Source organism: Dama dama, chromosome 13 (genome assembly GCF_033118175.1).
Source record: "Dama dama isolate Ldn47 chromosome 13, ASM3311817v1, whole genome shotgun sequence".
Lineage (NCBI taxonomy): Eukaryota > Metazoa > Chordata > Mammalia > Artiodactyla > Cervidae > Dama > Dama dama.
The window spans coordinates 74,910,789-74,930,929 of record NC_083693.1 but is presented as its reverse complement, the minus strand read 5'-3'; the positions used below and the strand labels follow the sequence as shown (position 1 = coordinate 74,930,929).

Sequence of the window (20,141 nt, the reverse complement as noted above, 5' to 3'; positions counted from 1 at the left end):
TCAACTAGCTTTCCTGCCTTGGAAAGCAAAATGCTGCTGCTGCTGCTGCTGCTAAGTCGCATCGGTCGTGTCCGACTCTGTACGACCCCTAGACGGCAGCCCGCCAGGCTCCCCCGTCCCTGGGATTCTCCAGGCAAGAACACTGGACTGGGTTGCCATTTCCTTCTCCAGTGCATGAAAGTGAAAAGTGAAAGTGAAGTCGCTCAGACGTGTCCAACTCTTCACCCCAAGGACTGCAGCCTACCAGGCTCCTCTGTCCACGGGATTGTCCAGGCAAGAGTACTGGAGTGGGTTGCCATTACCTTCTCCGGAAAGCAATGTAGTCTCAGGAAAACTTAAAAAGGTCACTAGTAGCCGTCCAGAACCAAATCCAATACTTTGCTGTCCAAATCTTCCTTTGCCTCTTAGCCAACGGGATACTACCCTCCTCCTCCTCCTCCGTGTCCCTGGGCTTCCCTATCCTAGGGTACTCCGCAATCACTACCAAAGGTCAGATGCTCCCAAATCTTTATCTCCAGCCTAACTCTTTGTCTTGAGTTCCAGACCTGATCTCCGACTGACCACCAATCCACTTGGCCACCCATAAGCACTGTGGATTTAACTGACCCAAACCCACGCTCACCACCTCCTCCCATTTTTCCCATCGTGGTGGGCCTCACCTGCCAGTGAGTCACCCAAGTGAAAGACAAGGAAGTGATCCTAGATGCATTATTCACGTTACATGCCAAGGAGCGACACTGAACACACCAGCGCCCTGGTGGAGACTGTGGATGTAAGTGGAGGAGACAGATGATAAACTAAACAAGAAAATAATTAAGTAGGGAATCTCCTGGCGGTCCAGTGGTCAGGACTCCATGCTCTCCCTGCCAAGGGCCCAGTTCGATCCCTGGTCGGGGAACTAAGATCCCAAAAGTCAAGTGGTATGGCAAAAAAAAAAGAAAGAAAGAAAAATAATAATAAGTAAAATGAAGTAGTATTGCAAATAGTGAGACATGCCAAGGAGTGCTTGGGGAATTGAGGACACACTGACACCCAAAGAAGCAGACTCCAGATGCGCCTGGACATACCTGGATGAGGGCAAGACAGAAGATGAGGGGGAAAGATGGGCTGGGGCACTTCAGAACACTGCGAGAACTTTAGCAGAGGAGGGACGGGCTGAAAACCGCCTGCAGCCCCACCCTTCCCCGTCAGTCCCTCCCTAATTCTTCTGCTCCCGGGCTCCTCTCGCCCCGCCTGGTAACTCGGAAGCTGTGTCCTCAGGAGCGCCCCGAGCCCTCTGCACACACTGCCTCTCCTGCCTCAACCTCGCCCCTTCCCAATCTGCAGCATCACCACTCCCAGGCCCGCCCCACTTTTCAAGTCTCACAGCCAGACTAACTTGCACAGAGCATTCAGCACACGTTTACTGTCGTCTATGTCTGCCCCCGAGGACAGCGACTCCTCAGCAGAGCACCTACCACTCAGCCGGTTCTCAACGGACACATAAGACCGTGCCTTCGCATCTTAACAGGCTAATCATGTTTATCCCAGGCCACAAAGCTGACATTTAAATTTCCCAGCACTTTTGTACTGATCATATATTTGTTAATAAAGTTCTGCTTTCTTATATTTCACTTACACTCCAGGTTATATGAACCCTATAGTTTATTTAACTTTTCATTTTTCTATTTCTAGTTTTCTTTTTATAGACTTATAGTCTGAGATAGTTTATAGCCCTACATGGAAAGCTACACATTGACTTATTTTTCAACATTATGAAACATGCTTAAGAAGGTATAATTTTTTAAAACAATGTAAAACGTAAGTAACTGCAGTTAAGCTTTTACTTACTATAAAATATTTTAGGTATTAGGTGCCTCTCCTCAGAGCCTTCTCCTCCCTCCTCCTTGCTGGCGATTCCCATGCATGCCTTTCTTCACTATGCACTGTAGACAGTACTCTTAGAAAACACTGCCAAGCTAGGTGACCGAGCCAGGACACAGTGAGGTGACCACCCCCCTGTCATGTCATGACAGCACGGGGTGGCCAGACGCGTCTGCAACATGAGGCTGCATCCTTGGATGACTCGGAGAAACTGGCTCTTAAGAGAGGGTCCTCCCCCCACATACAATCCCACACAATTTGGAATTTTTAGCATCTAGTATGTCTGTACTGTTAGAAGTACCTAGAAAACAGAACAACGGATCAAATTTCCCACCTTAACAAGTCTTGCTGCCAGTCCCTGAAAGAGGGTCATCCTAAATAAGATTATGAGATTTAAGGACGCTGTTCCAATTTCTAATGGAACTATTCACTGAACTATTACAATGTATATACTGAGCTAATTATTCCGATCAATGGCTTAGTCATGCTCTACAAAGAAAGTCTAAAAATTTAACCCATGCAAAGAATCAAAGAACCAACTGACCCTTCACACAGCAATTTAAATGGTGTATCACAAATGTTCTGCTCTCACACTTTTAGAAAAACATTTTTTTCCAAGAACTCCTTATCAAACGGTTAATATGCAAACTCTGAATATGTTGCTTAAGGAAAAGGTTAAAAAAAAGCAACAATACATAATCTTTAATACAAAACTGCCTGGCTCTACAAATCTTTTCATTTTTTAAAGAAAAATGTGCAGCAAATGTGACCAGAGTACGTATTCCAGGGCAGCGATGGCTGCAGGTTAAGCAGGCGCAACTCCAACCTAGGCGAACGCTGTGGGTGAGGCGTCGAGGGTCTGTCACTGGAAGAAAGGGGTCACGGGCGGGCGGGGTCCAGCCGGCCTCTCCGGAGGGACCAAGCACGCTTCCGAGCCTCCGGCCGCCAGCCCGGGAGCGTGACAGGCGCGTCCGCCCAGGGCGGTGCCGCGGGAGAGGGCGGAGGCCGGAAGGAAGGGGACGAGCTCGGACAAAGCCAGCCGGGCCGACCGCCCCCTCCCCGCGCGCCCCGGGCCCCCTCCCGGGGCGGCTCCCGGGACCCCAGCTGTCCCCGCGGCGGGGCCGGGCGGGATGCAGGGCCGGGACTGAGATGCTGGCCGGGCGGGGCCGGGGCGAGGCGGGCGGGCGAAGGGCGCCCGGACCCGCAGAAGCCGCGGCGGGAGGGGGCCGGGGCCTGCAGGGGCAGCGGCCGGGGGGAAAGCGCACGCGCCTGCCCGAGGACTGCGGCCGGCGGGGGGACACGGGCGCGGCGGGGGAACCCGGGCCGGCCGCCGACTCACCGTGCTGCTCCCGCGGGTCTGCGCGCTCGCGCTGTCAGCACCGGGAGGGTGCGGGCGCGTGCGCGGAGCCGGGGCCGCCGGGGGCCGCCGCCTCAGCCGCCTCGGGCGCGGCGCCGCGGTCACGAGCGATGGGCGCTGGCGCGGCCGCCCCGCAGCATCCTCGGCCGCCCGCGCGCGCTGTCTCCCGCTGCTGCTCCTCGCAGCTGCAGCTCCGCGCCCGGCAGGCTCCGGCTCCGCCGCTCGCGCCGCCGAAAATGGCGTCTCCGCGTCCCTCCCCCGGCTCGGAGCTCCCGCCCCATCATGCCGCGCGCCTCCGTGACGTCACCTGCCCCGCCGCCGTGGGGCGGGGCGGCCCGGGAGCCCGGGGCTGGGCGGGCGGAGCGCGCCTCGGGGATGGAGATGCGGTCCCCGGCCCGGGGGCGGGGAGGGGGCCCTCCTGGGGCGGCCCCGCGGGGGTACGGGGCGGAAGGGGGCCTGAGGAAGGCGCTAGGAGAGCACGGCCGGTCAGCACCACGCCTGGGCCTTTCCCTCCCGGGCGCGCCGATTCGCGCTCTCACGTAGCAGGAATAATGTTTATTCTCATGCTTTATGTGCTCACTTAAATCTTTCCAGAACCCTTGAGGCGGGGTGGGCTAGCGGAGCTTTCGCCAGCCCCACCAAAGGAAAGGGTCCAGAGGCGCTAGGCTAAGCCAGGAGGCCACTGTCCAGAAAAATCCAGTCTTTGGTGGAGACCTGGCTCCCAGGCCCCCAGGCCCTGCCCATCGTCTCATTCCCTCGCCCCTGGGCCATCGGGTCTTAGAGGGCCCGAGCTCAAACGCACTGTCCAGGCTCTCCCCTCGGCCACCAAGGCCTCGCAGGAACCGCACCCCAGGCTCACAATCGGGGTGGGCTGCTTACTTAACCCCTACTTCCTGGCAAAAACAGAGATGCCACCTCTGCTGTCGGACCCCACCCGGCAGCCGTCGCCAGGGCACACCCCTGGCCGCGCGGTGCCATGACCTCCAGCCCAGCCCGAAGGGCAGTACTTCCAGGTCAGGCAGTGCTGCTGGGCCCCATCCTGCTGCATCGCGGTTCTGCGGGCCTGACTCAGCAGCCAGCCCAGAGGACGTGCTGATGCAGTGGGCAAGGCTCAGCTTTCCTTGCCTGCCACCAGCTTGGGAGAACCTCGTCCTCCCCACCCCACCCCCGTGCCTGCAGAGGTCCCAAGGGGCATGATCAACCAGGAGGGCTTTCTGCGCCGGCCCCACCCCCCACCCCCCACACACTTGCTTTCGAGCTGCTGAGCTGTTCAGATGTCACCACCCCAGCACCAGCAGCCATTTTAACCCTGCAATTACTGAGTCACCCAGGAGGAGGTAAATGCCCCTAGATTTTCACAGGAAGGTCCAGCTCCTTTGCTTTCCTTTATAAATGCGAAGTTGAGCTAAAAGTGGGGACTCTCCTAAAGTGACACAGCAATTACTGGGCAGAGAGAGACCAGCAGTCAATCAAACCACCCCTCCACACTCCCTCACTGGGTCAGCCACACCGCAGCCTGGATGTGACCTGCTCCTCAACAACCGCCTTAGACTGGGCATGGCGGGCAGCTGTGACCACAGTGCTGCAGAGGAGGAGGAGCAGGCTGAGCGAGGCTTCCTCCTCCATCCGTGACTCTGGGCTCGGTGACTGTTCCTGCCACTCACCCATCATGGAAGCAAGTGAGGGGCCTGGGATGCTCATGCCCTTTTCCGATGGGTGGCCAAAAGTGGACATCTTTACGATTGCTCGAGCCCACCCCTCCTACATCCCCACTGCTGCCAAGCTGTTCAGGCCCTATTATCTCGTTCTTTTATTCTCTCAACAAATATCTGTTGAACTGCCAGTGGTCCACATAAGAGGCAACATGCGCTGGTAAACAGGATACAGAAGATACCTGCTCTTGCTTCTGCAGTGCTCAATGATGCCTAGGTGGCTCAGTGGTAAAGAATCAGTCTGCCAAGCTGGAGACTCGGGTTGGATCCCTGGGTTGGGAAGATCCCCTGGAGAAGGAAATGCTTGCCTGGAAAATCTCACAACCAAGGGGAACCTGGTGGGCTACAGCCCATGCGGTTGCAAGAGTCAGGCACGACTGAGTGACTGAACAGGCACACACGATCACCACTGGCAGAGGCAAGGTGATAGGGTCAACTCTGAGGCAGGCAAGTGAGCTGAGATCTGCAACAGAAAGGAGCCAACTGCAAAGCAGCTGGGGACACGAGGATACTCCAGGCAAAAGTCCTCGGGTGGGAATGAATCTGAAGCGATGACAAAAAGAGAAAAGGGCAATCATCCATCATACCCGGGGACCCTCTTGGAAGCACAGCGAGGCACCCTCCTCCGGGCAGCTGGGCGGAGCGCCTATCCTCACCCATGGCCTCCCACTGAGACCGGCAAACATCTGTCCATCTGTCCATCCTCCCTGAGGATCCCAGGCATCCTGTCTCCTTCAGTCCTCTGACTCTCACCGTGACTCCTAAGAGAAGTGCCACTGTTTCCATTTTATAGATGTCGCAGCTGAGGCCCTGCATGTTCGGAGGTCTGCTTGCTGCATCCTGGGGAAGAGGCATTCATTCAGCTTTAGGAACAAATGGCAGGCCCTGGGTCTCCGTGTGCAGGCACCCGCAGAGCCAGGAGTTGATGCCTTTGTGGTGGGGAAGCCTCTGCAGGGGCAGCGAAGCCTTCATCTGTCCTTCCCATAAACCTGGAGGCGGGCAACACGTTTGCACATCCCTGTAGCCAACAGCCTGCCTGACCAGCCTGGGTCCTGGAGGCGTGAGGCTGTGCCTGGGGGGGCCAGTGGGCACCCCACCCCATAGGCAGGACTAGGGGTTCCTCCCTCCTCATCCCGGGTAAGTGATCTTCCGTTCTGGAAAGGCAGCCGTGGCCGCCGCCTCACTCTCTCTGCCTGTCTCTGTCTCTCCATCCTCCTGCCCTCCTCTGTTTCTGTCTCCTTTGCACCTTCCACGCCCCTGTTCTAACCCCGAGACATCAGCAGGCAGCCTGTAGGTCAAGACAGAAGCTGGGGCCACTGTACAGCCCCCAAGGCGCAGATGGAGCAGTGACTGACGTCCCTGGTCAATGAAGAGTGGGGAAGAAAAAAAAACACGCTAAATGCTAAACTCCTGCTATTTGGAGTCACTGAGGCATCACACACAGTCTGGGAGGGTTCAGTTCAGTTCAATCACTTAGTCGTGTCCGACTCTTTGCAACTCCATGGACTGCAGCACACCAGGCTTCCCTGTCCATCACCAACTCCCGGAGCTTACTCAAACTCATATCCATTGCATCAGTGACGCCATCCAACCATCTCAGCCTCGGTCATCCTGTTCTTCTCCCTTCAGTCTTTCCCAGCATCAGGGTCTTTCCCAATGAGTCAGTTCTTCACATCAGGTGGCCAAAGTATTGGAGTTTCAGCTTCAGCATCAGTCCTTCCAATGAATATTCAGCACTGATATCCCTTAGGATTGACTGGTTGGATCTCCTTGCAGTCCAAGGGACTCTCAAGAGTCTACTCCAACACCACCGTTCAAAAGCATCAGTTCTTCAGCCCTCAGCTTTCTTTATGGTCCAACTCTCACATCCATACATGACTACTGGAGCCAGGATTTATTGAGAACCACTGATGTTGGGTGCAAGGCTGGGCAAGGGGAGAACGCCCCTGCACAGGGGAGCCCAGGGCCTGCAGCAGCTGAGACAGGAGGCTAGCCTAGGAGGCTAGCTAGGTGAGGAGTGTGGGCCAGGTGGGCCAGGGATCAGGGGACCCCTGCAAGAGTGGCATTCACATGGCAACTGGGATCACCCCAGTGGAGGAACTGCAGGAACAAAAGCGTAGTACCCAACAAACCACACAGCCTTGTGTCTCCAGTGGACAGTGGGGCCCGATTTTACCATGGTTTTAAAGCATCCATCTTTTTACTGAAAATGTCTGTGGTTGTCTGTGTCCAGAGGCAGCCCTTTGGGGGAGACCGGGATCAGAGGTTTCCCTTTGATCCTGCGCGGTCTTCAGGGATGGTGGGAGGCGGCAGCGGGCCCCAGTCCCGAGAGGGCCTGAGAAGGAGGAAGGGAGGGAGGGAGGAAGGGGTTAGGAAGCCGGCCTGCCCGGGAGGGGCCGGGAAGCGGTACTTTGGTGGCATCCCTCGGGTCCGGAGGGCGACCTGACCAGTCGGCCCAGGCCACACGGGCGTTGCTCCCGCGGAAGGGCAGGGAGGGGGGAGGGTAAATACAGGCCGTGCGGCCAGGACCCCCCAATTTCCCGCCGGCCCCACCGCGCGTGCCCCTAGCCTGGGCACCGCCCGCCAGCCCGGCCGGAGCAGCGTGGGCATTCTCGGGCCTTCTCCCGGCCGGCGCACCCCCGGGGAGGGGAAGCCTGGCATCCAGACCCCCCGGGCCGACCCCCGAGCGGCCGGCCTCTCTCTCCGCGGCCGGCCACACCCTCTCGGGCTTCCGTTCTGAAAATGGCATTTATCAGATTTTCAGGGGCTTTTCCTTTATAGAACTGGCGCTGCCCGGCTTCACTGAGCTCGGGGAACCGCTCGCTCAGACAAATGGGAAAACAGCGGCACGCCGGGTGGGAAGGGGCCGGGGGTGGGCCGGGGGCGAGGAGCGGGGGGGGGGGGGGGGGGGGGGGGGGGGGAGCTGCAGCGAGAAGCTCCGCCCTCTAGTTTTTTTTGTTTGTTTGTTCTGTTGTGAAGCCTGGGTTCTGCTGGAGAAGTCTGAGCCCGCAGGAGTGCCCTGGGCCCCCAGCGTTCCTGAATGCTGAGTGCAGTTCCTGATTTCCTTCTTTTTTAGGAAAAAACCTACACAACGTAGAATGCACGTGTTTTTTTTTTTTTTAATTTTATTTTTAAATTTTCTTTTTCCAAATTTTATTTTAATTTTTAAATTTTCTTTTTTTAAATTTTGTTTATTTATTCGGACGTGCCCAGTCTTAGCTGCAGCACGCCGGGGTCTTCCCTGAGGCTTGTGGGACCTAGTTCCCTGACTAGGGTTCAAACCCTCCCCCCCTCCCACCCCCCGCACTGGGAGCCGGGAGTCTTAACTACTGGGCCTCCAGGAAAGTGCCCGCATACATCCTAAGGAGACCATTTGGTGCGTTCTGACACATTCTCACAGCTGTGTCACTGAAAGCCCCATCAGAAAATGGAAACCTCCCGTCACAGCACAGAATTCCCTCACGTGCCTTCTCAGGCAGTCGCCCAGCCACGTTGTGTTTTGCTGTCTCCTTTGGTTTCACTGTAGATGAGCTTTGGGTGCTCAAGCATTTTACGTAAAATGGAACCACAGGTGTCTACCTGTGTGCCTGGCGCCTTTCATGCAACTAGAAGTTTGCACCCCTGTTGTCGCCTTCCTCCTATTGACGGGGACTTGGGCTGCTTCCACTTTGTTTACTGTGAATAAATCTGATCTAACCTTTCTCCTACAAGTCTTTGGGGAACATGCTGTTGTTGTCCAGTCGTATCCAGCTCTTTGCGACCCCATGGACTGCAGCACACCAGGCTCCTCTGTCCTCCACTATCTCCCAGAGCTTGCTCAAACTTATGTCCACTGAGTCGGTGATGCCATCCAACCATCTTGTCCTCTGTCGTCCCCTTCTCCTCCTGCCTTCTATCTTTCCCAGCATCAGGGTTTTTTCCAATGAGTCAGCTCTTTGCATCACGTGACCAAAGTATTGGAGCTTCAGCTTCAGCATCAGTCCTTCCAATGAACATTCAGGACTGATTTCCTTTAGGATAGACTGGTTTCATCTCCTTGCAGTCCAAGGGACTCTCAAGAGTCTTCTCCAGCACCACAGTTGGAAAGAAGTGGGGGACATACATTTTCCTCTCTCAGGTGAATACCTAGGACTGGAACTGCCAGGTTATAGAGCAAGGGGCATATTTAGTTTTATAAGAAACTTCCAAATCTTCTTCGTGACTGGCCATGTTACACCCCAGTGTATGAGCATTCCATATGTGGCAATCTGCTAGCCTAGCACCCTTGAAAAGATGGTTTGGAACAGAGGGCAGTCATACCTCCCAGCAGGAATCCCCAGGGGTGCCACCCCTGGATTACGGTGGGGTGATGCTGGCCAAGCAGAGATGGCTGCTGGGAGGCCTCAGGCCTCACTGGAACATGTGCTCCAAAGCCGCAGGTGTGGAGCTGCAGGTGTGGAGGTGTGGTGTGGAGGTGTGGTGTGGAGGTGTGGTGTGGAGCTGCAGGTGTGGAGGTGTGGTGTGGAGGCGCGGTGTGGAGCTGCAGGTGTGGAGGCGTGGTGTGGAGGCGCGGTGTGGAGGTGCGGTGTGGAGGCGCGGTGTGGAGGTGTGCTGTGGAGGCGCGGTGTGGAGGCGCGCTGTGGAGGCGTGGTGTGGAGGCGCGGTGTGGAGGTGTGCTGTGGAGGCGCGGTGTGGAGGTGTGCTGTGGAGGTGCGGTGTGGAGGCGCGGTGTGGAGGCGCGGTGTGGAGGCGCGGTGTGGAGGCGGGGTGTGGAGGCGCGGTGTGGAGGCGGGGTGTGGAGGTGTGCTGTGGAGGTGCGGTGTGGAGGTGCAGGTGTGGAGGCGCGGTGTGGAGGCGCGGTGTGGAGGTGTGCTGTGGAGGTGCGGTGTGGAGGCGCGGTGTGGAGGCGCGGTGTGGAGGTGTGCTGTGGAGGCGCGGTGTGGAGGCACGGTGTGGAGGTGCGGTGTGGAGGTGCGGTGTGGAGGTGCAGGTGTGGAGGCGCGGTGTGGAGGCACGGTGTGGAGGTGCAGGTGTGGAGGCGCGGTGTGGAGGCGCGGTGTGGAGGTGCGGTGTGGAGGTGCGGTGTGGAGGCGCGGTGTGGAGGCACGGTGTGGAGGCGCGGTGTGGAGGTGTGCTGTGGAGGTGCGGTGTGGAGGCGCGGTGTGGAGGCGCGGTGTGGAGGCGCGGTGTGGAGGTGTGCTGTGGAGGCGCGGTGTGGAGGTGCGGTGTGGAGCTGCAGGTGTGGAGGTGCGGTGTGGAGGTGCGGTGTGGAGGTGCAGGTGTGGAGGCGCGGTGTGGAGGCACGGTGTGGAGGTGTGCTGTGGAGGTGCGGTGTGGAGGTGCAGGTGTGGAGGCGCGGTGTGGAGGCGCGGTGTGGAGGTGTGCTGTGGAGGTGCGGTGTGGAGGTGCAGGTGTGGAGGCGCGGTGTGGAGGTGCAGGTGTGGAGGCGCGGTGTGGAGGCGCGGTGTGCAGGTGTGCTGTGGAGGCGCGGTGTGGAGGTGCGGTGTGGAGCTGCAGGTGTGGAGGTGCAGTGTGGAGGCGCGGTGTGGAGGCGCGGTGTGGAGGCGCGGTGTGGAGGCGCGGTGTGGTGCGGAGTGAGGAGGAGGCATGAACCATCATCTCAGGGGAAAGATGGGTGGCAGCAGGGTGGTCTTAGGACCAGCCCCGCTGCCGGCCCAGCTTACAGTTTCCAAAGATGGCAGCTTCAGTATCTCCCCCCCACCCCCCGCCCCGCCCCACCCCACCACCACTACCACCACATTCTTCCTACCAAGTGACTTTGACACTCCTCCCAGCAAAGATGAGTGTCCCCTCCCTGTGAATCAGGGCAGGCCTGGGCTACAGTGGAAGTGACGCTGTGTCACTCTATGAGAAGCCAGCTCTCACGGGCTGATCCTGCCTCCGCCTGGCTCTCTTGGGAAGCTCACTCTCGGCACCTGGCTGCCATGCTGCTGGGAGGCCTGAGCAGTCCCCAGGTGAGACGGGCCAGAGCAGCCTGCATAAACGGCCAGCTGACAGCCAGCTTCACCTGCAGACGTGTGAGTGCAAAGGCCTCCGGACGGTGCAGGCCCCCAGCCCTGGTATTCCCCCGCCCCTGAGACGTTCGAGAGCGTGGACAAGCCACCCCAGGTGTGCATGCCCAGCCCAGACTCCTGACCAGGCTGGCCGTGAGCACAGACCACTAGGCTGTGCCGCTGAGCTTGGGAGTGGCTTGTTCCCCCAGCAGGACCCCGTTCCTCCAGTGCTCACAGCTCTTTGAGAGCCCCTGACACCTGGGGACAGACAGAGGCAGCCCTGAGGCCCCTTCCTGCCCTCAGCTGAGGTGAGGTCCTCCTGGTGGTCACGACAGGGTGTTAAAGGCGGAGGACGGGAGAGGGAGAAAGAGGAGGCACCACGTCCAGTCCTGAGCCGTCCACTCGCCCCTGTAATCAGGAGGTTCCTGCTGGAGTCCAGAGATCCAGACCCAACTGCGCCTGGGAAGGGGGGATAATCACGCTGCCCATCTGCCCCTGGGAAACTTGGGAGGAGCCCGTGGCTGGGAGAGGTCTCAAGAGTGCCAGTCCCGTGTATCACCCTGATCCCTGGGCACCGCTGATCAGTGGCAGCGCCTGGGGGCACCTCCTCGGGGAAGGGGCTCAGCCAGTCTCCATGGTGGCCACTCCCTCGGGGGAGGGCTGGTGTCTACAGCAGGGCTCAGAGCCTGAGGGGCTTCTCGCGGTCTGAAGGCCTGGGTTGTGGTCCCCTCTGCCCCGTGCCCCCGCCCCCAAGGTCCTGAGTGGATTCACGGCCTGGACTGACCCTGTCATGTTCTCTCGGATCCCTGCCCCGTCCACCTAGCCCCACACTTTATGGTCCAGCACAGTTGGCCTCCTCCAGGCAGTCCTCCTGGTCCTTCTCTCTCCTGAGGATTCTGCTGCCTCAGCTCTGCGCTCCCAGCGCAAGAGCAGCCTGGAGGCAGGTGGCCAGGCCCCTCCGGAGAGATCATCTCCCCATCTCCCCATCAGCCATCCTTGTACAGAATGCTGAAGGCCCGGGGGTCTACAACCTCTTGGTCACCCCCTCTTTTCACCTGAGATGGCTGTGGTTCCAGGGAGGGGGTGTTGACTTGCTCAAGGACACAAATCTGGGGCTCCTCACACGGCCAGATGCATAGCTTACTCGTTTTAAGACAGAAAAAGTAGCCCTGCAGGTGCCAGGTCTCCTGAAATCGGCACAGGCTGTAGCCCCCCCACAAATAGGAGCTGTTGGGGGTTTAAGCTCTGGATGCTGATGGCGCCAGCCTCACGCCGACACCTCAGGACTCAGCCTTCTCCTGCCTCTCCACGGCACCAGCCTCATCCAGCGAGACCAGCTGTCTCCCAGCATCACGAGTGCCCTGGAGCACAGACCCGGCCCTTCCTCCTTCCACCCACCCCAGTTCCCCTAGGTCAGTGGAGCTGAATGAATGAATGAGTGTGTGAAATGAATGAATGAATGAGTGTGAGCAAATAACGAACGAGGATATAGTCAGCACCCTAGGGGCTGATTTTTCACCTGTCCCGGTTGGGAATCCCTGTGTGCGTTGCCCCTCCCGACTCCCGGGTCCATGGTCAGGCTTTCTCCTGTGGCTTTCTCCCTTCGGTCTCTGTCTGGGGGTGTGGTCAGGCCTCAGTCTGGCTCCCTTTATAGGAGCAGAAATGGCTGCAGCCGTTCCAGACATCACATCTGTGCGCCCCACTGTCCAGAAGGAAAGAGCCTCTCACCTCTCATCCACCCATAACGCCTGGCCCGGGGCTTCAGCGGGATTCCACCTCCCAGGTCCCAAGCTCCCTGGAACCCACCTCTGGGAGAACACCTCACCTTGAAAGGGAAAGTGTTAGTCGTGTCTGACTCTTTGCGACCCCATGGGCTGTATCCCTCCAGGCTCCTCTGTCCATGGGATTCTCCAGGCAGGAATACTGGAGTGGGCTGCCATGCCCTCCTCCAGGGGATCTTCCTGACCCAGGAATCGAACCCAGGTCTCCTGCACTGCAGGCAGAGTAAGGCGATGGGAGCCTGCTGCCGCTGGACGGGGGACAGAATGGAGGCTGAGGGCAGGTCCTCTGTACAGGGGGCTCTCTGAGCTCAAAGCAGGCGTTTCCTTCTGGGGGTGGGGTGCGGTGGGGAACCTCCAAGCAGACCTCCAAGCAGACGTCTGCTCTGGCTCAGCCAGTCAGGTTTGTTGAACCCTCAGGCCCATGTCCCTGCCTGCAGACTGGCTTCCGTCCTTCCTCCCACAAACCGCCGGCTGCCAGACACGCCTGACTATGTAGGGAGCGCGACTGCGGGCGCCGTTGACAAAGGTTTTCTCTCTTCATGGATTTCTTGGTCCCCACTTGACCTTTGGGAGAGGAGGGCCCGTTATCCCCGCCCACTGGAGTCACCTGCAGGCCGGCCCAGCTGGGACCACGTGACCTGAGAACTGCCCAGGAGGAAGGGCGCGAGGGGGGGCGGGGAGGGGAGGTGGGCAAAGGCCAGTGCACCCAGAGGAGCAGCACCCCCAGCCCCCCGCGACGGCCGCCGCGCTGGTCCCGCGTGCAGAGGGGAAGGCCAGGCTGGCAGAAACCCTGGAGCCAGCAGACCCAGCTGCCGCACCCAGGGAGGACTCAGCCCTGGGGTGGGCCTCTGTCTGTGCCGGCCCCCCGCACGGCTCTGCAGGACTGGGCCAGGAGGGGCAGGCGCCGAGCAGGGAACTGTGTGAAGGGACACATCGCAGCCAGGGCTGCAGAGGAACTCAGTCGCCTTCTGAAGAGCTGAGGTGAGCTCACCTGGGCTGGGCTCTGCCGGCCCCTCTAAGCCGCACCCAAGGCCTCTGGCTTCATCCAGCACTGTGACCCCGTCTGCAGACGCTCAGAAACCACAGACCACCTCATCCCGTGTCTGGCACATCCATTCCCCAAGAGCCAGCCAGGGCAGGCAGCACGATCCCACCTCACAGATGGAGAAGCTGAGGTTCAAGAGGGGAAACTGGCCACGAGGCCTCAACTGAGGTCTAGTCCCTGGACCCCACGTCGAGTGCCCACTTGGCTGCCGCAGTGAGAGAGACTGAAGCCTCTGCCCACGTCTTAGACTCTGAAGATTGGATTCAGGAAGAGGCTTTTAGTAGGGCCTCTGGAAATTTTCATTTATTGATTCATTCTAGAAGCTGCTGATCCATCAGACATAAATCTCCTTCTCCTTTTTCAGGGCTGCGAATCAACGCAATCTCATCCAAAATGCAGTGAGCTCTCCTGCTCGTCTCCTCACTCACCGATAAGTCTGGAGCCCATCAGAGTATGTTTTCTGTGGTGGCTGGAACAAAAGGCCACAAACTGGGGGCCTTCAAACACAGAAATGTGCTCTCTGGAGGTCAGAGGTCGGGACTGAGGTACAGGCATGGCTGCTTCCCTCTGGATGCTGTCGCCGGCCTCTCCCCAGCTTCCGGCAGCTCCTGAGGCCCCTGGCTTGAAGATGCTGTGTCACTTCAGCTTCTGTGTCCGCCTGTCTGTGCACGGCCTCCCCTTGTGTGTCTCGGTCTCGTCTCCCTCCCCTTTCGAAGGACACCCTTAAATCCAGGATGATCTCTTCCTGATATCCTTATCTTAATCATCTCTGCAAAGTCTCTGCTTCCAAATCAGGTCACCCAGGTAGGAAGGCTTAGGATGTGGACGCACCTTTTGGGAACCACCAGGACACAGAACCAGGAAACTAAAGTAAAGCCACATTGTTGTTTAAAATTGTCTGGTCGCCACAGTAAAAAAAAAGGCGAAAAGAAGCAGGGGAAACTAACCTTACTAAGACAGATATACACATTATTGTTCTTTCTTCAGCAAATTTTATCAGAAAAAAAATTACTGTTTTTAATTGGGGCAAAATACGTTGTTGCTGTCTGGTCACTCAGCTGTGTCTGACTCTTCGACACTCCATGGACCGCAGCATGCCAGGCTCCTCTGTCTTCTACTATCTCCGGAGTTTGCTCAAACTCATGTCCCTTGAGTCGGTGATGCTATAACCATCTCATCCTTTGCCGCCCCCTTCTCCTCCTGCCTTCAATCTTTCCCAGCATCAGTGTCTTTTCCAGTGAGTCCGCTCTTGGCATCAAGTGGCCAAAGTGTTGCAGCTTCAGCTTCAGCCCTTGCAGTGAATATTCAGGGTTGATTTCCTTCAGGATTGACTGATTTGATCTCCTTGCAAAATAAACATACTAAAATAATTTCTGTAAGCTACCGTAGGTGTACAGTTCAGGAACATAAAGTACATTCGCATTATTGTACCACCATCGGCATGGAACTTTTTCATCTTCCCAGGCTGGAATTCTACACCCACTAAACAATAACCTCTCCTGCAGCCCCTGCAGTCATTGCTCTACTTCCTGTCTCTGGGAGTTAGCCGACTGCACGTACCTCATATAAGTGGAATCACACAGAGTGTGTCCTTTTCTGTCTGGCGTATTTTACTTTATACACTGTCCTCAAGGTTTATCCATGTTACAGCCTCTGTCTGGATTTCCTTTTTTAAAAAAATGTTTAATTATTTGGCTGCACACAGGATCTTCGACCTTCATTGCAGCATGTGGGATCTTCCCTTTCTGACCAGGGATTGAACCCAGACCCCCTGCAGTGGAAGCACAGAGTCTTAGCCCCTGAAACTCCAGGGAAGTCCCAGAATTTCCTTTAAAGCTGTTTAATAGAGTCCCTTGGACTGCAAGGAGATCAAACCAGTCAATCCTGAAGGAAATCAACCCTGAATACTCATTGGAAGGACTGATGCTACAGCTGAGGCTCCAATACTTTGGCCACCTGATTTGAAGAGCCAGCTCACTGGAAAAGACCCTGATGCTGGGAAAGATTGAGGGCAGGAGGAGAAGGGGACGACAGAGGACAAGATAGTTGGATGGCATTACCAAGTCAACAGACCTAAGTCTGCGCAAACTCTGGGAGATAATGAAGGACAGGGAAGCCTGGCATGCTGCAGTCCATGGGGTCACAAAGAGTCAGACATGAGTGAGGGACTGGACAACAACAAATATATCTTACTGAACCCGATATATCTAAGTACCATTTCAGCACGTGATCTCCTGGACAGATAAGAAGCTGTGAGATGGTTTGCACTCCTTTTCTCACGCTAAGTCTGGAGTCTGGGGAGCAGTGCAGCCTCACAGCACAGCTCGGCTCAGCCCGGCCACATCTCCAGCGCTTGAGGCCATGTGGCCTCAGCTTATGCCAGACAGACATCCTGGGAAAAGCGGAGTGGCTATGACTGGCTCGGAGCATCTCCTGGATCCCTGCCCCACCCGGCCAGGTTCTGACTCCCCTGAGCAGCCCATCTGCCCTCCCAGGGACACAGCCTCTTGCATCCGCTCCTCAGCTCTCAGCTCTGTCCCAGCCCACCTGCTGCTGAGCCCACACTCACACACTCTGACTGCCAGCCCCGGGACCAGAGAAGGAAGAACACACCTCACCGCAGCTCCTGGCCTGGCACCAAAGACTTCCTGTGATGACGGAAATGTTTCAAATATGTGATGCTTGACACAGTAGCCCTGAACCACACGTGGCTGTTGGGCATTTGACGAGGGCTGGGGCAACCGAGCACTAGCTGAAGCTCCAATACCTGGGCCACCTGATGTGAAGAACTGACTCATGGAAAAGACCCTGATGCTGGGAAAGACTGAAGGCAGGAGGAGAAGGGGGCAACTGAGGATGAGGTGGTCGGGTGGTGGTTGGATCACCGACTCAATGGACATGAGTTTGAGCGTTTTGGAAGGTAGTGAAGGACAGGGAAGCCTGCCGTGCTGCCGTCCAGGAGTTCGCAAAGTCGGACACGACTGAGCGACTGAACAAGTGCAACTGAGGGACTGAGTTTTAACTTCGCTTTACATTTACTGAAATTTAAAGAACCACACTTCTCTCTTCTCGGCCTTTTGGCTAAGATCAAAGGCCTTCCCTGTGGCTCAAATGGTGAAGAATCTACCTGCTATGCAAGAGACCAGGGTTCCATCCCAGGGTCAGGGAGATCCCCTGGAGAAGGACATGGCAACCCACTCCAGTATTCTGGCCTGGAGAATTCCATGGACAGAGGAGCTGGGTGGGCTACAGTCCACGGGGTCACAGAGTTGGACATGACTGAGCAACGAACACACAGACACAAATAGCCACGAATGGCTAGTGGCTCCTGGACTGGACAGGCTACTTCGCGCCGCCTTCCTTGCCATCCCGAGTCCTGGTAGGAGCTTAGCAGGGCCTCCCCAGCCCTGGCCACCTGCAGAGTGATCAGGCCACGGCCTCCCTTGCTCAGAGGCCTCTGTGGCTCCCCCCTCACACTCAAGGGAAAAGCCAGGGTCAGTGTGGTGGCCTGCCAGGCCCTGGCCTACCTCCCCAAACCGTTGTCCCCCATGGTTCCCATTGTCCCACCACGCTGGCCATCCTGCTGATCTTGGCTCTGCCGGACCCCCTGCAGCCCCAGGACCTCAGTCACTTCTGCCCAGATCTGGGTCAGGCATCTTTGCCATCCACTCCGTCCCGAACCCCGCACTTGCTTATTTTCCCGGCGCTGAGCATCTGGTGACCTTTTGTATCATCTACTCCTTACTGCATACGTGTCTGCCCCTCCAGGGTTCCTGCCAGCTCTGTTCACAGATGGCCCCCCTCCCCGCAGTAGCCTTGTGCATCAGGCACTGAACGGGACGCCTCCGACCTGGGCTCTCAGCATCCATCCTCCCTGCCAGGGGGCGGGCCCAGGACCCGGCCGGGCCAATCAGGGCAGGTCTGATTCCAGGGCACCCTGGGCGCAGGGGCCTGCCTGGCCCGGCCCGCCTGGACCCTGTGCTCTGAGGGGCCGCTGAGCTCCTCCGAGGATGCCAGGCAGCCATCTGAACGAAGCTCCACGAGCTGTGCCCAGCAGGGAGTAACACTGGCTCATTGTTACTATTACTCAGTAAAGGGGTCCAGGCTACAGGGCTCTCTCTTAGCGCATCTGTGTGTCCAGGGCCGACCCTGCGCCAGGCAGCGGGAGGAGCCGGGTGGGAGTTGGGCATGACGACCAGGAAGAAGGCTGCCTCCCCTGGACGGGGCAGTCATGTCCCCTGGTGACCTCTGGCCCATGTCTCAGAGTCTGGAGTTTGGGCCCAGGTGCAGCGGGGCTCTGGCTGATGGGAGGCCCGTCCTTGTTCTCTGCGGAAGCCCCTCACTGGGACGGGGAGCTGGGTCTGTGCAGGTGGCTCAGCAGGGGTCCTGTCAGAGGGGACGCCCCCCCGGCCAGGGCTGTACTTGACGTCTGGCCATCGTGGCTGAGCCTGGGGGGGCAGCAAGGAGACACTAGGACGCTCCTTTCTTTTTAAAACAAGTCTTGTCTGCCTTCCGCTTTCCCTGCAGATGGGCCACGCCGTCACAAGCCAGTGCCCGCAGCTGTGGCCGGGGCTCTGACATGAGGCTCGTCCACTCCAGCAGAGGGGGGCGTTCTGCACAGGGTTCAGGCTTCCAACGAGGGCGGTCACAGAGGTGGGTCTCCTCAGGGGACGGACGGGGTGATCAAAGCGCAGGCTCATTCAAGGAGGGGCGACTCCGTATGTCACAGCTACCTACAGACACCTCCCTCTGAAACTCCTGCTGGTGCTGGGGCTCGGCTTCCTGTCCCCGTGGAGGCAGGAGGTGCTCAGGAACCGGCCCTTTGGATGTTATTAGGCGCTAACTTCTGCATTTGTGAGGAGCCTGGTCAGTGCCGGGCACTGCCCCCCACTCACACTTGCAACATGCTGGGTGAGTGACTGCAGCCAAGGAGGCTGAGGCCGGGCTGGTCTCCCTGGGAGTCTCCTCAGTGCAGGCTGGCACACAGCCGCTCTTCAGGCCCTCCTCCGGAGGCAGCCGGTCCAATACGCGGTGAGGGTTACGACACGGAAATACAATTCTGATGCACCATCAGTGACTCGCACCAGACAGGCCGAGTCCCCTGCGCTTCCGATGATCATCCTGGTTCATTTGTGGGGCTGGGGGGGGGGGGGGGGTGTGTGTTAGAAAACGCCGCGGGAGGAAAAAAAAAAAAGCCGCCTCTAATGACCGGTAGTAAAGGCCTTTTATTGAGCCCCGCTCTCGGGCAGAACTCCCGGGGGTGGGTGAGTGAGGAGACAAAGGGAGTCTGCAAGGTATGAGGGGTGGGGAGGGGTTTCATAGTCCGGGCCGGGCGTCCAGGCCAGGTCTTTTCATATAAGGAAGAAAGCGCGGGCTACAGCGGTGGTCAGTGTCCGAGGGCTCTGTGTTGGCACCTGACTGGACCAGGCTGCAGGGGGCCAGCCCCTGGAAGTTTAGCCAGCCTCCGGATTTGCCTTGCGGCGCTTTCCCGGGGCGTGCCCCGACCTCTCAGGGGGTAGCAAACACGAGCAACTAAAAACCAGTGTCTACAGACAGCAGCCGATGGCCAGCCTGGGGAGCGCGCGAGAGCGCAGCGCCGTCACTTTGCCAACAAAGGTCCATCCAGCCAAAGCTGTGGTCTTTCCAGTGGTCATGTATGGATGTGAGAGCTGGACCATAAAGAAGGCTAAACGCCGAAGAATTGATGCTTTTGAACTGTGGTGTTGGAGGAGACGCTTGAGAGTCTCTTGGACTGCAAGATCAAACCAGTCCGTCCTAAAGGAAACCAGCCCTGAATATTCATTGGAAGGACTGATGTTGAAGCTGAAACTCCGATACTTTGGCCACCTGATGCGAAGAGCTGACTCATTGGAAAAAACCCTGATGCTGGGAAAGATTGAGGGCAGGAGAAGGGGAAGACAGAGGATGAGATGGTTGGATGGCATCACCGACTTGATGGACGTGAGTTTGAGCAAGCTCTGGGAGTAGCTGGTGATGGACAGGGAGGTCTGGTGTGCTGCGGGCCCTGGAGTTGCAAAGAGTTGGACACGACTGAGTGACTGAACTGAACTGAATAAACAGCACCCACACACAGAGGGGGAGAGAGACAATTTTATTCTACTTTTTAATGCAGAACAGAAGCGTTAAATCTATCAGAGATGTTTTCTGGGAAAAGCAGAATAAAATACATCACTGAGATAACTTTTATTCTGTAATTATTTAAAAGTCTATCAAAATATTTAAATATGGCTGTGACAGAATCATCTTAAAACAACCTAATTTTTTTAAACTGAGCATACAAATTTAGACTCAAATGTGTGTGTGCGCTCTGTCATGTCTGACTCTTTGTGACCCCCTGGATTGTAGCCCTTAGGATCCTCCGTCCATGGG

The 20,141-nt window shown here is 57.4% G+C and overlaps 2 protein-coding genes across 15 annotated transcripts in view; both read right to left on the bottom strand.

Annotated features, from left to right (window-relative positions):
• Positions 1–3,308, bottom strand: part of KLC1 (kinesin light chain 1) — a 63,454-nt gene extending 60,146 nt beyond the window's left edge. For 10 of the 14 annotated variants that reach the window (XR_009695484.1, XM_061159515.1, XM_061159516.1 and 7 more), the window contains exon 1: positions 3,203–3,307. The gene's annotated coding sequence lies outside the window, so the exon portion shown is untranslated. Of the gene's footprint in view, positions 1–3,202 lie in introns of all 14 variants that reach the window. The other 4 variants (XR_009695485.1, XM_061159513.1, XM_061159514.1 and 1 more) reach the window with 1 other exon arrangement.
• Positions 3,309–9,321: 6,013 nt separating this feature from the next.
• Positions 9,322–10,527, bottom strand: LOC133068065 (uncharacterized). The gene has a single exon (XM_061159132.1). The coding sequence runs from the start codon at positions 10,525–10,527 to the stop codon at positions 9,322–9,324; it is 1,206 nt and encodes a 401-aa protein (XP_061015115.1).
• Between the last annotated feature and the right edge of the window lie 9,614 nt (positions 10,528–20,141).

Coding starts and splice junctions, on each gene's coding strand:
- LOC133068065 (XM_061159132.1), bottom strand. CDS start 10,527: ATGGTTCATGCCTCCTCCTCACTCCGCACCACACCGCGCCTCCACACC.